The 15,490-nt window shown below is 32.9% G+C and overlaps 3 protein-coding genes across 6 annotated transcripts; all 3 read right to left on the reverse strand.

Moving 5' to 3' along the window:
* Positions 1 to 3,099: 3,099 nt before the first annotated feature.
* LOC130940551 (receptor-like protein EIX2) lies at positions 3,100 to 6,541 on the reverse strand. 4 transcript variants are annotated; one of them, XM_057868721.1, is made up of 3 exons: positions 6,473 to 6,541; positions 3,722 to 6,259; positions 3,100 to 3,494 (listed from the first exon to the last, which is right to left on the reverse strand). In XM_057868721.1, exons 1-2 carry the CDS (start codon positions 6,490 to 6,492, stop codon positions 3,739 to 3,741), a joined length of 2,541 nt encoding a protein of 846 aa, XP_057724704.1. In that variant the 5' UTR covers positions 6,493 to 6,541; the 3' UTR covers positions 3,100 to 3,494; positions 3,722 to 3,738. The 4 variants fall into 4 exon arrangements, with proteins under 4 accessions (XP_057724704.1, XP_057724705.1, XP_057724703.1 ...); XM_057868722.1 differs by lacking the exon at positions 6,473 to 6,541 and having other exon boundaries at positions 3,722 to 4,292; positions 4,572 to 6,397; XM_057868724.1 differs by having other exon boundaries at positions 3,103 to 3,494; positions 6,359 to 6,495.
* Positions 6,542 to 7,725: 1,184 nt separating this feature from the next.
* Positions 7,726 to 10,216, reverse strand: LOC130942069 (receptor-like protein EIX2). Its single transcript, XM_057870747.1, has 2 exons — positions 8,189 to 10,216; positions 7,726 to 7,967 (listed from the first exon to the last, which is right to left on the reverse strand). Exon 1 carries the CDS (start codon positions 9,848 to 9,850, stop codon positions 8,570 to 8,572), a length of 1,281 nt encoding a protein of 426 aa, XP_057726730.1. The 5' UTR covers positions 9,851 to 10,216; the 3' UTR covers positions 7,726 to 7,967; positions 8,189 to 8,569.
* Positions 9,981 to 10,788, reverse strand: LOC130940128 (receptor-like protein EIX1). Its single transcript, XM_057868177.1, has 2 exons — positions 10,148 to 10,788; positions 9,981 to 10,041 (listed from the first exon to the last, which is right to left on the reverse strand). Exons 1-2 carry the CDS (start codon positions 10,786 to 10,788, stop codon positions 9,981 to 9,983), a joined length of 702 nt encoding a protein of 233 aa, XP_057724160.1.
* Positions 10,789 to 15,490: the final 4,702 nt, after the last annotated feature.

The following is a 15,490-nucleotide window of genomic DNA, read 5'->3' on the forward strand; positions in this document are numbered from 1 at the left end:
GTTATTTACCCAAGCTGTACCTAAAAACGCTAGCTAACAAAATCCTGCATTTAAGCACGTTAGAGACACTTAAACCATGCGGTTCTTCCAGTAATATATTATATATGCATACCTGCCAAAATGCAATACAATACTATACTAATTATTTGGAATTGAAAGAAAGCAAGCAACCATGCGTCCTAAACCCAAAAGATTTACTCAGATTATGATAACAATATTACAATTAATTTATGTTAATGTTGCAAGTGTGGGGATCAAATTCGAATTACACTTCCCTATTAATTCTCTATTAATTCGAATTGATGTGATTCAAATTATTCTTAGTTTTCTAATTCGAATTACATAGAAACATATTTTTGGTGATCCTTGTCACGTCTTTTCTCTTTGGTAAAATCCTATAATTTTTCCTACCATTTGGTTTAATATTGTGATTTGCCTTAAAAACTAGTTTTTGTCCTTTAACATTTTTTTTAAATATTCTTAATGGTTAATTTTATTCAATTTTGCTTTTTAACATTTTTAATTTATTTAATTTTGTCTCTAATGTTTTATATAAAATTAGTGTTTAAGGATAATTTTGATACTAATAAAAAACATTAGAGACAAAATTAAATGAAACTAAATGTTAAAAATATTTTTTTAAAAAATTACAAACTTAACAATAAAAAACATACTTTATCCACACACAAAAAAAAAGAAAAAAATAGCACAGAAATTTATTGAGATAACTAAAGATAGATGTAAGATGAATATTGAACCATGAGAATTTTGTAAGGAGTGTTTTGCAAATTGCAACACTTTTACCGAGTTGATAAATTACTATACATATTCAAACATTGTTAACTATTTATTTTCTTATTATCTTGTACGCATACAAGGACACAAAGCAGTAGCCTATGCCCTATGGAAAAGCACAGACTATTAGTAAAAAACATCATCGCTTGGAATATCTATGTAGAACCATCACACTAGAATTATATCCTTGTGACCTATATATATAATTAATGCATCACAGATCACATACCAGTAAGAGCATCTCCAATTCGATGTTTATAAAATATCATTTAATATTTTCAAGAAATGAATTAATTTAAATTTAAAATTAGTTTATAAAATGAAATCGATATTATTTTAGAGATATTAATTATTTTAATAAAATTTTGTTATTTATATAATTATGTTGATAAAATAATTAAAAATAATACAAAATTTTAATTAAACTAATACTAAATATTAGATGATCAAATTTTATTTTATCTGATGTCAGCTCTATGATGCTGTAGTTCAGCAACACTTCTGACAAGTCTCCTTCTATTGTGTTGTTGTACAAATCTAGATGCTGAATTGTGAATGTAAATCTCTAAAAGTTGTTGTTATTGTCAGCAGCTTCAAGCCAGAACTCTGAGTTTTCAATGATGAGAAAATAGAGAGATGTCTGTGTATATATCCATTGAGGAAGTGTAGCGTGCAGTCGTCCAAGGGACAGCTTCTCAAGTTGGAAATGTGGTATCCATTGGGATCAAAATCAAAGGTGATGTTTGGTGATCCCAAAGACAAGAATTTCAAATTTTTCAGTATTGCAAAATTTCTTTCAGACACAACCCCTGTGAAGAGGTTTCCCGTGGCCATGAAGCTGTATAGGGATGACAAATTTCCCAAATTTGTAGGAAGAGATCCAGAAAAATAGTTTTAAAAAATGTACAGGATGGTAAGATACTGAAGTTGGCCTATCCAATCTGGAATTGAGCCACTTAAGTAGTTATCATTCAATGAGAGTTTCCAAGAATTGAGGATTTGACAACGTATTTAGTAGCTGGCCTATAAAATAATTTTGTGAAAGGTCGATCTCAAGGACATGAGAACTGAGATTGAATATCCATTATGGCAACTCTGAGTGAAAAGAATTACCTGGAGTGATGTGCTAGAATTAGCATATTCAAGAGTCCTCAAGTTTACAGCTGTATAAGTACAGCTCCACCAATGATGGGAGCGCCGTCATCCAATGAAGCCAGTTAGTTTCCATGTAAAGATTAGTGTAACCAAGGTTTATGTGTTCCAAGGAGGAAATGCGAGAGAGCCACCAGTAGCTTAATTGTACTAATATATATAGAGTTATCATTAGTCAATAATAAAATTTGTATGTAATTCAATGTTAGTACTCGGTATTTTCATTACCCACCTATATATATTGGCTAACCTTTACTTATCACAAAAAATGGGATACATATCTCAAATAAACTACTTTTATGATTATATCTATATTTACATATGTATATACATGTTATTATAATTTTGTTCATACAAGGAAAATTTTATGATTTATTTTTATAAATCAAGTCAATCTCTTCACATCTCAAAGAACAGATAAAAAACAAATAAACATAATAGATCTACTAAAAAAATATAAAAATAATGCACAAAAAAATAATATAAATAGATAGAAGTTCATACTTAATATGTGATAGAGATGTATTTGTGTTGAAATTTGTGAAGATTAGGTTAAAAAATAAAAAATATATGAAGCCTGTGTTAGAATGTGTGAAGATTAAGATGAGAAGTTAGAAATATACGAGAAATTTCAACGGCAATATAATAGCGAGAAATATGTGCGGAAAAATAAATAAAATTTGACAAGCACAAGCCAATTTTAAAAAAGTTCCTGCTTAGATACTTTTAAAAGCACCCTAACTTTTAAAAGCTGCAAGTACAAACACTTAGACATTTTAATTTACTAAACACAAAGTGAAGTGTTTGTACTACCTCTTGAAAAAGCCTTTACTAAACCCAGCCCTAATTGCATCGTAACTTATATAGCTTATCAAACATGTTCTAGATCTAGATTTACATATAATTTTAAAACGCCAGAACGTGTTGTGACAGTTGATGAGGTTAAAAAACCTGAGTTAACGGCATAGTTGAGAATTTGTTGGCGGCTAAAAAAGCTGCAGAGTTCGAATCCTAGGTTAAACACTTAAACTCAAGAAGTGGAATATAAAACTTACAGTAATGTGTGTGAGTGAGTTCTGTGTTGTGTAAAACCAAAAGAAAAAGAGAAAAGATAAATATTGAACCATGAAAATTTATTAAGGAGTAGTTTGCAGCACTTTTACTGAATTAATAATTTATTATACATACATTTAAATAATATTAACCCTTTATATTTATTTCCTTATTAGTTATTATCTAGTACACATGGTAGTAGCTTATGGCAAAGCACAAACTATTTGTAAGAAAACATCGTCACTTGGCATATCTATGTAGAACAAGCACACTAGAAATAAATCCTAGTTATTAATGCATCACATCCAAACTTAAGAAACTATATCTACGCTACTTTCTCTTTAGGATATAAAAGTGACATTGGGATACATTAATAAACTAATGATACTGTAATGACAATACACTTGATACACGCTAAACTAGCACAAGTTTGCTGGATCTTTTTGATAGTGCAGCTGATGAGATCTTGATGTATTATGTTTTCTCAAAAGAACCTGCAAAGATAAGAAATTAAACTTCTTTGTTTCTAATCTCCACCCGTTCAAGTCATTTGTGCAACTTGATCCAAGAAATAAATATAATTGGTTCGTAAGAGTGCATTTCCATATATAACAGAAAATAAAACTCAAAACATTTTACCTTTTAAATATGTATGTTAGATGGTAACAAAAGTAATAAAATAGAGAGTATATATTTAGTTTTGCGATAATTAAGAGGTTACCTGCAGAGAATTGGATATCAGTGAAAGGAGTTGAGATTTGTGAGCAGCAGGACATAAAATCGGTCTCTCAAGTCATACAGAAATCTGAAGTAAGCATGTCTGCACTTGCGACCGAAGAAAATGGCACCACAAACTCCGCAAAAGCCTGAAGCAAAGCCAACTCCTAAGCCCATATAGAGGCAGCTCAGAAAATCTGATTCATCACCATCATCATCATCATCATTCTCACCCGAAGCCTTTGTGTCATCGCCATGATTTGAGCAGTTTTTGGGAAGGGGAGGTCCACAAAGATCAGCATTCCCAATATAGCTAAGCTCACTGAAGCTCTGAAGTTGGGTCCCTGATGGGATTTGGCCTCTCAAGTTATTGAATGACAGGTTCAAATTATTGAGGAAAGACAAACTGGACATACTCTCAGGAATCTCTCCTGTGAGTTCATTTTTGGACAAATCAAGAGACTCCAGTTGTTTCATGTTCCCAATCTCTTTTGGTATGGTTCCTGTTAGCCTGTTATGGGAAAGGTTCAAGAAATGCAACTGAGAGAGGCTGAACAGTTGTGGAGACATTGTTCCTGTCAAATTATTACTTGAAAGATCAACCACGCGCATCAGCTTCAGACTCGAATCATAATTCGATTGTTGACCTTTTACAAGCAATATAAGGTTGTCTCTGTATATAAAGAAAGCCCCTCCATCAAAGAATTCATAGAAAATCCAACTGGTTGAATAATGCATGTCAACAAAAGCTGTGATGTTGTTTAGGCATTTGGGTATATGTCCTGAGATTCTATTATATGCAATATCCAAAATAATGAGGAAAGGCATTTGACATATCTGTGAGGGAATATTACCAATGAATTTGTTGGACCTTAACTGGAGAATCCTTATACTCTGCGGCATCCACTTTGGTATGTTTCCAGAGAAGCTATTCTCGCGGACATTAAGAATGGACAGGGAGCGGCAATACTGAAGTGATGAAGAAGATATGTCCCCAGACAAATTATTTTCATGCAGATGTAGTGACGTGAGATTCGACAATAAAGCCATTGAAGGGGGTATGCTGCCACTAAGATTGTTGCCTCCCAGATTAACATAAACCAGCGACTTCCAATTCATCCAACAGTCTGTTAGCCCTCCAGATAAATTATTATCAGAGATGTCCAAGTACTGCAATTTATTGTTGCTTTTCTTGCTGTGGCATAAAAGATGAGAGATGGACCCTGATAGAGAACTGTTGTATAGTTGGAAGAAAACAACATTGGATGAAAGTCGAGGTAGACCACCTTTGAAATTATTTGATGTCAGCTCTATGATGCTGGAATTCAGCACCACTTCTGACAAGTCCCCTTCTATTGTGTTGTTGTCGAAATCTAGATGCTGAATTGTGGATGTAAATCTCCAAAACTTCTTGTTATTGTCAGCAGCTTCAAGCAAGAACTCTGAGTTTTCAATGATGAGAGAATAGAGAGATGTCTGTGTATATAACCATTGAGGAAGTGTAGGGTGCAGTGGTCCAATGTACAGCTTGTCAAGTTGGAAAGGTGGTATCCAGAGGGGATCAAAATCAAAGGTGATGTATGGTAATACCAAAGACAAGAATTTCAAATTTTTCAGTTTTGCAAAATTTCTTTCAGACACAACCCCTGTGAAGAGATTTCTGTGTGCCGTCAAGGTGTCTAGGGATGACAAATTTCCCAAATTTGTAGGAAAAAATCCAGAAAAATGGTTGTTATCAATTTCAAATGTGGTGAGATAGTGAAGTTGGCCTATCCAATCTGGAATTGAGCCATTTAAGTAATTATCATGCAATTGAAGGCTAATCAAAGAATGAAGATTTGGCAACGTATTTGGTAGCTGACCCATAAAATAATTACTTGAAAGGTCAATCTGATGGACATGAGAACTAAGATTGAATATCCATTTAGGCATCTCTGAATAAAAAGAATTACCGGAAAGAGCAATAACCTGGAGTGATGCGCTAAAATTAGCATAGCCAAGAGATGGACTTATGCTTTCAAGGTTACAGCCGTCTAAGTGGAGCTCCACTAATGATGGAAGCACCGTCACAAAGTGAAGCCAGTTAGTTTCCATGTGAAGATCAATGTGACTGAGGTCTATGTATTCCAAGGAGGGAATGCGAGAGAGCCACTGAAGACTCTTGATAGAAAGGTATTTGTTGTATGATAGATCAATGTAATTGAGAGTTGAAGAGTTGACAGTGGAATCAGATGAGATAGTTGCAAAGTCATTGAATCTCAAATCCAAAGATTGTAAGTATTCCATATCCAATAGAGAGAGATTGATGTCACCTGTAAGGCATTTCTGCAAATAATAATTATCATGTTCTACAAGTTCTACAGGATCATAATAATCACACTGGAGACTGAGGTGTATGACTCTGGCAGTGATGTTGTGGCATCTGACTCCCTTCCACTGGCAGCAATCCTGCTCCTGCTTCCATGAAGATAGGAGTCCCGATGGGTCAGTGACTCCTTCTTTAAACTTCCACAGGATTTCTTTATCTCTCTCGTTGCAACAACTGCACATCATGCATAATGTGCTAAGCATCATTGCAAACACATATTTCCTCTTCCAAAGTGTATTATTGCTATCCATTGATTAATTAAAGAAAGAAAACCTGAATTATAATTATGGTTCATATCTCGCATCTTTGTTAAGCTATGTATATATAGCAAGAGTACGATTACGATAGGTGCCATTCATGCAAGACCAAATGAATCATATCTCTTACTCTTGTGGTTGGAAAGCCATTATGGATGTGGAATTTTAGGGACACTTGACTGACTTGTGTATTTCTCCAGCAGTTGTGGAAAGTTTCTTCCTCTAGTGAGCGCCATTCATTATGGATGATGACTTCTTTGTTACTCAGCACAGGATTTTTTTTTTCTTTGGTTTACCCAAACGGTGTTCTCCAACCCGACAGATTAAGGACTAATCCGTGGAGAATCTGAGCTCCATTTAAGGATTTACCGTTGGCCACCGAGTTACTGCATGCACAAATTACTCAGCACAGAATGATAGGTGAAAAGCTGTAAACTGTAAAGGAGATAGTATTCCCATGTTGGGCTCTTATTGTATTGGGCTTTTACAGAAAGCTTCTTCATTAAATAGTTAGGCCCGTCCAAAAGTACTCTTGTTTTTGGTGACTTGTCCAAAAGTAGTTTAAAACAACAGCGAGTAAATCACCCATTATTTTGTACACTGCAAGTAATAAAATGAGATGCATTCCTAAAAAATGTAAAGCAAAGCACTCTTTAATTCTAGAAGACCAACACTGTTTTTGGCTTTTATCTTCGATTTAGACCAATACAAGCCCATTTTTTATACGTAAATGGTTTAGCTCTAGCATTATATTAATATATATGTAACACATTTTGTGATAAGAAAATTCTTAGATGTATTAAAGTGGGTCTCACTTTTATCCTAACAAAAACAAATAAATAAATAAAAGTATAATTTTTGTTTTTAACTTTTGTGATTTTTTTAAAAATATTTTTAATATTTAATTTCATTTAATTTTATCCTAATGTTTTTTATTTATTTAATTTTATTTTTAATATTTTCGATTTTTGTCAAAATTATTCTTAAAATTTTTTTATTTTATTCCTAACATTTTATATAGAATTAAATAAGAATTGATTGAAATAATCCAAATTTGCAAGAGTTGATTGAGATAACTAAAGATAAATATAAGTGAATATTGAACCATGAGAATTTATTAAGGAGTGCTTTGCAAATTGCAACAGTTTTACTGAGTTGATAAATTATTATACATACATTCAAAGAATATTAACTCTTTATTTCCTGTCATTTAGCTGGTGTGAAATTAAGAGATACTATTTCCTTCTTAGTTGTTAACTTATTATCTTGTACACACAAAGCAGTAGCTTATAGCAAAGCACAAACTATTAATAAGAAAACAATCATCACTTGGAATATCTATGTAGAACCATCACACTAGAAACAAATCCTTGTGACCTACTATATATATATAATTAATGCATCACATACCAGTAAGCAATATTACACAAATAATTAGAGAAACAATATTCTGCATCAAAACCAAGAAACTATATCTACGCTTTATTTTAGAATATAAATCTGACATTGGGATTCAATAATTAGCTAGTGATACTGTAAGCGCAATACACTGCATGAAGTATCTGCTGGATCTTTATAGCAGGTGCAGCTGATGAGATCTTATGTATTATGTTCTTCAAAAGAACCTGCAAAGATAAGAATTTTTTTTTTTTAAAATCTCTACCCATTCAAGTCATTTGTGCAAGTTAATCCAAGAAATAAATATAATTGGTTCATAAGAGTGCATTTCCATATATAACAGAAAATAAAACTGAAAACATTTACCTTTTAAATATGTATGTTAGATGGTAACAAAAATAATAAAATACAAATTATATATTTAGTTATGCCATAATTAAGAGGTTACCTGCAGAGAATTGGATATCAGTGAAAGGAGTTGAAATTTGTGAGCAGCAGGACATAAAATCGGTCTCTCAAGTCATACAGAAATCTGAAGTAAGCATGTCTGCACTTGCGACTGAAGAAAATGGCACCACAAACTCCCCAAAAGCCTGAAGCAAAGCCAACTCCTAAGCCCATATAGAGGCAGCTCAGAAAATCTGATTCATCACCATCATCATCATCATTCTCACCCGAAGCCTTTGTGTCATCCCCATGATTTGAGCAGTTTTTGGGAAGGGGAGGTCCACAAAGATCAGCATTCCCAATATAGCTAAGCTCACTGAAGCTCTGAAGTTGGGTCCCTGATGGGATTTGGCCGCTCAAGTTATTGAATGACAGGTTCAAGTTATCGAGGAAAGACAAACTGGATACTCTCAGGAATCTGTCCCGTAAGTTCATTTTGGGATAAATCAAGAGACTCCAGTTGTTTCATGTTCCCAATCTCTTTTGGTATGGTTCCTGTTAGCCTGTTATGGGATAGGTTCAAGAAATGCAACTGAGAGAGGCTGAACAGTTGTGGAGACATTGTTCCTGTCAGATTATTACTTGAAAGATCAACCATGCGCATCAGCTTCAGACTCGAATCATAATTCGATTGTTGACCTTTTACAAGCAATATAAGATTGTCTATGTCTGTAAATGGGAGCTCCCCATCAAAGAAATTATAGAAAATCCAACTGGTTGAATAATGCATGTCAACAAAGGATGTGATGTTGTTTAGGCATTTGGGTATGTGTCCTGAGATTCTGTTATATGCAAGATCCAAAATAATGAGGAAAGGCATTTGACATATCTGTGAGGGAATGTTACTAACAAACTTGTTGGACCTTAACTGGAGGATCTTTGTACTTAGTGGCATCCACTTTGGTATGTTTCCAGAGAAGCTATTCTCGCGGACATTAAGGATGGACAAGGAGCGACAATACTGAAGTGATGAAGATGATATGTCCCCAGACAAGTTATTCTCATGTAGATGCAGTGAAGTGAGATTCGACAAGAAGGCCATTGATGGGGGTATGTTGCCAACAAGATTGTTGCCTCCCAGATTAACATGAACCAGTGACTTCCAATTCATCCAGCAGTCTGTTAGCCCTCCAGATAAATTATTATCTGAAATGTCCAAGTACTGCAACCTATTGTTGCTTTTCTTGCTATGGCACAAGAGATGAGAGATGGATCCTGATAGGGAACTGTTGTGTAGCTCGAAGAAAACAACATTGGATGAGAGTCGAGGTAGACCACCTTTGAAATTATTTGATGACAGAATTATGTTGCTGGAATTCAGCAACACTTGTGATAAGTCCCCTTCTATTGTGTTGTTGTACAAATGGAGAAACACAACTGTGGATGCAAAGTTCCAAAACTTGTCATTATTATCATCAGCTTCAAACGAGATCATTGAGTTTCCAATGATGAGATCATTGAGAGATGTCTGTGTGTATAACCATTGAGGAAGTGTAGGGTAGAGTGGTCCTAGATACAGCTCCTCAAGTTGGAAAGGTGGTATCCAGTTGGGATCAAAATCAAAGATGATATTTGGTGATCCCAAATACAATAATTTTAAATTTTTCAGTCTTGCAAAATTTCTTTCAGACACAACCCCTGTGAAGAGATTTTCCTCTGCCATCAAGGACTCTAGGGATGACAAATTTCCCAAATTTGTAGGAAGAGATCCAGAAAAATAGTTGACATCAATGGAAAGGGCGGTAAGATACTGAAGTTGGCCTATCCAATGTGGAATTGAGCCATTTAAGTAATTACCAGACAAGTAAAGCAAATTCAAGGAATGAAGTTTTGGCAATGTATTTGGTAGCTGGCCTATAAAATGATTACTTGAAAGGTCAATCTTAAGGACATGAGAACTAAGATTGAATATCCATTTAGGCAACTCTGAGTGAAAAGAATTTCTGGAAAGATCAATAACCTCAAGTGATGTGCTAAATTAGCATAGCCAAGAGATGGACTTATGCTTTCAAGGTTACAGCCCTCTAAGTGGAGCTCCACCAATGATGGAAGCACCGTCACAAAGTGAAGCCAGTTAGATTCCATGTGAAGATTAATGTTACTGAGGTCTATGTATTCTAGAGAGGAAATCCGAGAGAGCCACTCAAGACTCGTAATAAAAAGGTTTTTGTTGATTGATAGATCAATATAATTGAGAGTTGTAGAGTTGACAGTGGAATCAGATGAGATAGTTTTAAAGTCATTCATACTCAGATCCAAATGTTGCAAGTATTCCATGTCTAACAGAGAGAGATTGATGTCACCTGCAAGGCATTTCTGCGAGTTATATTCTTCATCTTCTTTAGCATCATAATAATCACACGAGAGAGCGAGGTGTATGACTCTGGCAGTGATGTTGTGACAGGTGACTCCCTTCCACTGGCAGCAATCTTGCTCCTGCTTCCATGAAGATAGGAGGCCCGATGAATCAGTGACTCCTTCTTTGAACTTCAACAGGATTTCTTTATCTCTCTCGTTGCAACAACTGCACATCATGCATAATGTGCTAAGCATCATTGCAAACACATATTTCCTCTTCCAAATTATATTATTGCTATCCATTGATTAAACAAAGCAAAGCTAAATTGTAATTATGGTTCATATCTCGCTTCTTTGTTAAGCTACGTATATATAGCAAGATTACGATTACGATACAAGTCATTCATGCAAGACCAAATGAATCATATCTCTGACTCTTGTGGTCGGAAAGCCATTATGGATGTGAAATTTTAGGGAGACTTGACTGACATGTGTTTCTCGGTGTGGAATTTTAGGGACACTTGACTGACTGACGTGTGTTTCTCAATGTGGAATTTTAGGGACACTTGACTGACTTGTGTATTCCTCCGGCAGTTTCTTCCTCTAGTAGTTGCCGCCATTTTATTAGGTAACGTTTGTTTTAAGGTACTGTACTGAGAGACTGAGACTTAGTATCGTGTTTGTTAGTTCAGAGACTAATACTAAAGTTTCTGTCTCTGTCTCTAAAATTTCAGTATTTCAGTACTTCCAAAAAGTAGGGACACAGGTGACTGAAATTTTTAGATATAAAGACTAAAACTTTAATAACATTTTATACCTAAAATACTTTCATTTCAATTAATTAATTCCAATTTTATTCTTTGTGCAAATTAAATTAGAGTTTCATTCTTGTTTCAATTCCTGTCTCCTATTTTGTACTAAACAGAATACTGAAATTTATTTCAATCCCTGTCTCTTAATCTCTGCTTCTCAGTCTCAGTCTTTTCGTCTCTGTTTCTCTACCAAACGCTACCTTATGGATGATAACTTCTTTGTTACTCACAGCACAGGATGATGGGTGTAACCTTGTACGGTGTAAAGTGTAAAGTAAAGGAGATAGTATTATCATGTTGGGCTCTTATTGTATTGGGCTTTTACATAAGGCTTGTTCATTAAATTGCATTCTCCTTTCTGACCAACTAAAATAGTTAGGCCCGTCCAAAAGTAGTTTAAAACAACAAAGAGTAAACCCCAGTTTATTTTGTAAACCGCAAGTAATAAAATAAAATGAGATGCATTCCCAAAAACATAAAGGCAAGCACTCTTTAATTCTAGAAGACCAACACGTTTGTTGCTTTTATCTTAGATTTGAACCAACACAATCCCATTTTTTTTTATCCTAAAAGGGTTGAGCTCTAGCATTATATATAGGCAACTACTCTAATAAAGGTGTCAAATAAAGTTAGGTTGGTCTAGTGATTAGTTCACTAGTCTGTTTAAACAAGTGTATACTTTAAATAAAGATAATATTTTTATAACATATAAAAATCAAATCTTATAATTTATCATCCAATAGTCAAAATAAAATATTTTCATACTATAATAATCATAAAATTTTCGTTAGAGTTGCTACCATATATATATATAACACATTTTGTGGTAAGAAAATTCTGAGATGTATTAAAGGGGGTCTTCAGTTCTTCACTTTGCATGAACAACTGATTATGACTCGTTATTGAACTTCTAAAAAACTCTGAAAAATACTATTAAGCTACTGGTGTTTTATTTAGCAAGTTAAAGAGCATCTCTGCATGAGTAATCAATGACTAATTGCATTGTAACTTATAGCTTATCAAACATGTTCTAGATTTACATATAATTTTAAAACGCCAGACAATTGATGAGGTTACTACTACTGATAATCTTTTATGTTGTCTTGTAATTAAAAGCTGAAAAATGTTACAGCTTATGTGATGATGAAGACAATGCAGAGAATCCTTATTGACAAAGTGAAAGCCGGACGAGCTTGGTGTTGCAATTATTTTATTGCTTGTAACAAGTGTCTTTTACTAACAACATTATAATGAAGAATATTTGAATAATATAATCGGTTCGAACCACAAGAATCCAAAGTGGTAGGAAGGAGCTAGAGGCCTGCACTGCACTGCACTGCTGGCTGCTGGAGACTGGAGAGAGATATCATAATATCGTGGCAGCTATGCAGCTCGCTGTAAAGCCTCTCTCCATGGGACCACCATAATACTAGCAAAAACATTTAGACTCTATTTTTATTTTCTATATCTTCTATTTTTAAAATTTTATATAAACAAAAAGACAAACTAAACGCATTTTTATATATTCTTGAATTATATTTAAAGTATATTTTAAATAATTTTGTTAAAAATTAATTTATAAATAATTATTAATAGGTGTCAATATTTTGGCACATATTCATATTATTAATGTATTATCAACATGAAATGGTTTTACACGTGTATCTAATCGCATAACGTTACATTAATAAAAATAATTACTTTTTATATTCAAAGAGTGCTAGAGAGCCAGCAATTTTTGTGATTTGTAGCTATTAATGATGTTTTTAATGGTGTGAAATTTCATCTAATGATGTAAGATTACTCATTTTTTGTTGGTTACATACTGACTAGAATTTAATAAAGTTGTTTGCCCCTAGACTTTTCTTTTATATTCATGTGAGAGAGCAACTGTAATTATTGCACGACTACACTGTCTTTGCATTAAAATTAGGTGAAAACTCAAATGCAGTCGACTTCACGTGAAGTTAATACTTCAGAACTATTAGATGATTTAACTAAATTTTCATTTAACGACTTCAGATATCAACTTGACATGCTGAGTTTTCACCTTAAAATTAAACTCTTTATTAAAATCTACAAAAGATTTGTCCATAAAGACATAATCTTTGTACAAGTTGCCTGCATATCCTAATTAATAAGCTCCTTGTTTTGGCTTCAACATATCACGAGGAAAGATAATAATAAAAAGTTAAAACCAAAGTTTAGTGGTTAATTTAGATAGCTAAGTGTTTTAATTAAGGAAATCACTGTTTCATTGTAATGGACAAAATACAAAGATCCTTCTATTGTGTGGTCAATTTGTTGCTAGCTAGCAAGGTAGGTACATGGCCCGGCACTCCCCAACGTCAACCTTCAAATAATTAAATAAAAGTACAATATCTATATGTGTTTAATTAAATTTTGTCGCTAATTAGATTATAATATGTGTACAGCTCAGTCATGTTTGTAGTTTAATTTGGAAGTGGAAAAGAGATATGCCAGAGTTGAAAAACAACCTCTCCTTATTCTGACACCTCAAAAATTCTTTTATACTACATACTACTCATTTGACTTTGCCTTTTCCTTTTCCTTTCCCTCAAAAAATCGCTTGATTCCAGCAAGACTTAGAATAATCTCTTTTGGAACTAGAATACATAAGGCCAGGGATTCTCTATGTATTTCATGATATGATTCTCTCTTTATATATATAGCGCATGCAACCTACCTACCCATACCAAAGCCTATCATTGTTTTCATCTTTATAATTACACCAGGACAAATATTCTGTCCTTTTTATTAACTGTAATTTAGAGATTTTGAGTTGGATTAGAATTATATGTATCTATAATTAAGAGTAAATAGTCAAATTTATCTCTCAAAAATCACTTATTTTTTAAATTAGTTCTCATAAGATTTTTTTTTAATTGAATTCGTTTTTCAAATATTTTAAATTAATCCTATTAGTCCTGCTGTTATTTTCTTTGTTGACGATGTCAAAAAATTTGTTAATGTGACACATACATTATGTAATATTACAACGCACATATAAGAGTCTTAATTGACTATTAGTATAATAAATTTATAAAATTAGATCAAATCAAAATCTAATTTAGAGAAGAATTTGAGACATTGGAATTTTTCAATTTGGGATTGATTTGATCTAATTTTATAAAATTATCATGTTAGTCGTCAATTAGAACTACTATATGTGTGTTGTAGTATTATTTAACATGTTACATCAACAAATTTTGACGTTACAAAAATGACGAAAGAATTAAAATAACTAATTTAAAATATTTAAAAAATAAATTTAATTAAAAAACTATGCAATTAGGTATCTTTAAAAATTGTCTATTCAGCCTTTAAAAAAGAGAAAAACTAAAAAATAAATAGCTTTTCATAAAAAATAAGTAACTCCCTAAATTAATTAAATAATATTATTTAAATAAAAAATTGACTAAAAACTGAAAATTTAAAAGACAAATAGTATTTTTTTTTAAAAAATCTTTTAAAAACTAATTTAACTATTTATTCATTAATTAAATTTCACCGAAATATGATATTTTGATTCTACTTAAAATGCTTCTTCAAGGAAATATTTTGTTCAGACCCTAAAAAAAGACGAAACTAGAAATTCAATATTCTGTGTATAAATTATTAAGCATATGATTGGGTTCAATTTTTTAATTTTTAAATGTAACTTCTAATTTGTATCAATAGACGCAAGGGAGGGTAATGCTAGAATTAACTTTTGAAAGAGATAGCTAAACAGTATTTGAATACTATGAAATAGTGAGCTAACTATGATGGACAAAACAATCGAATCATGCGGGGAATCTAAGCAGTTATAATTAATCTCTGGTAATAACCGAAGCAAACAATGACACAATACATACTGACACCAAATCAAATCAATGTCCCTCGCTCGCTATCTACAACTACAAGGCTTGAATTTTGTGCAGATGCAGTTTCCCACAAATTTTATGAAAATCACCAAGCTTAATAGTACTGTATTTTTATTTTTCTAATAATTTATAGTGATATTCAAGTTGCTTTTTAATTTGAATATGGAAGGAAAGAAGGTGTTGGACTCGCATATGAGAAAGAGAGGTATTTTACCTCGTTATGAGATCAGAGGAATGTCCAGAACTCGTATCCTGCGAGTTATGTTCCTGAAAACGGACAGTCTGAGTTGCGTTTTACTCAACAAA

Source organism: Arachis stenosperma, chromosome 7, assembly GCF_014773155.1.
Source record: "Arachis stenosperma cultivar V10309 chromosome 7, arast.V10309.gnm1.PFL2, whole genome shotgun sequence".
Classification (NCBI taxonomy): Eukaryota; Viridiplantae; Streptophyta; class Magnoliopsida; order Fabales; family Fabaceae; genus Arachis; species Arachis stenosperma.

Bases quoted from the DNA above. Each gene is read 5' to 3' on its own strand.
- LOC130942069 (XM_057870747.1), bottom strand. From the start codon at position 9,850: ATGGCAGAGGAAAATCTCTTCACAGGGGTTGTGTCTGAAAGAAATTTT.
- LOC130940128 (XM_057868177.1), bottom strand. From the start codon at position 10,788: ATGGATAGCAATAATATAATTTGGAAGAGGAAATATGTGTTTGCAATG. The intron at 10,042-10,147 runs GTTATTGATCTT...ATCATTTTATAG, and splicing joins AATTTAGCACATCACTTGAG to GCCAGCTACCAAATACATTG.
- LOC130940551 (XM_057868720.1), bottom strand. From the start codon at position 6,336: ATGGATAGCAATAATACACTTTGGAAGAGGAAATATGTGTTTGCAATG.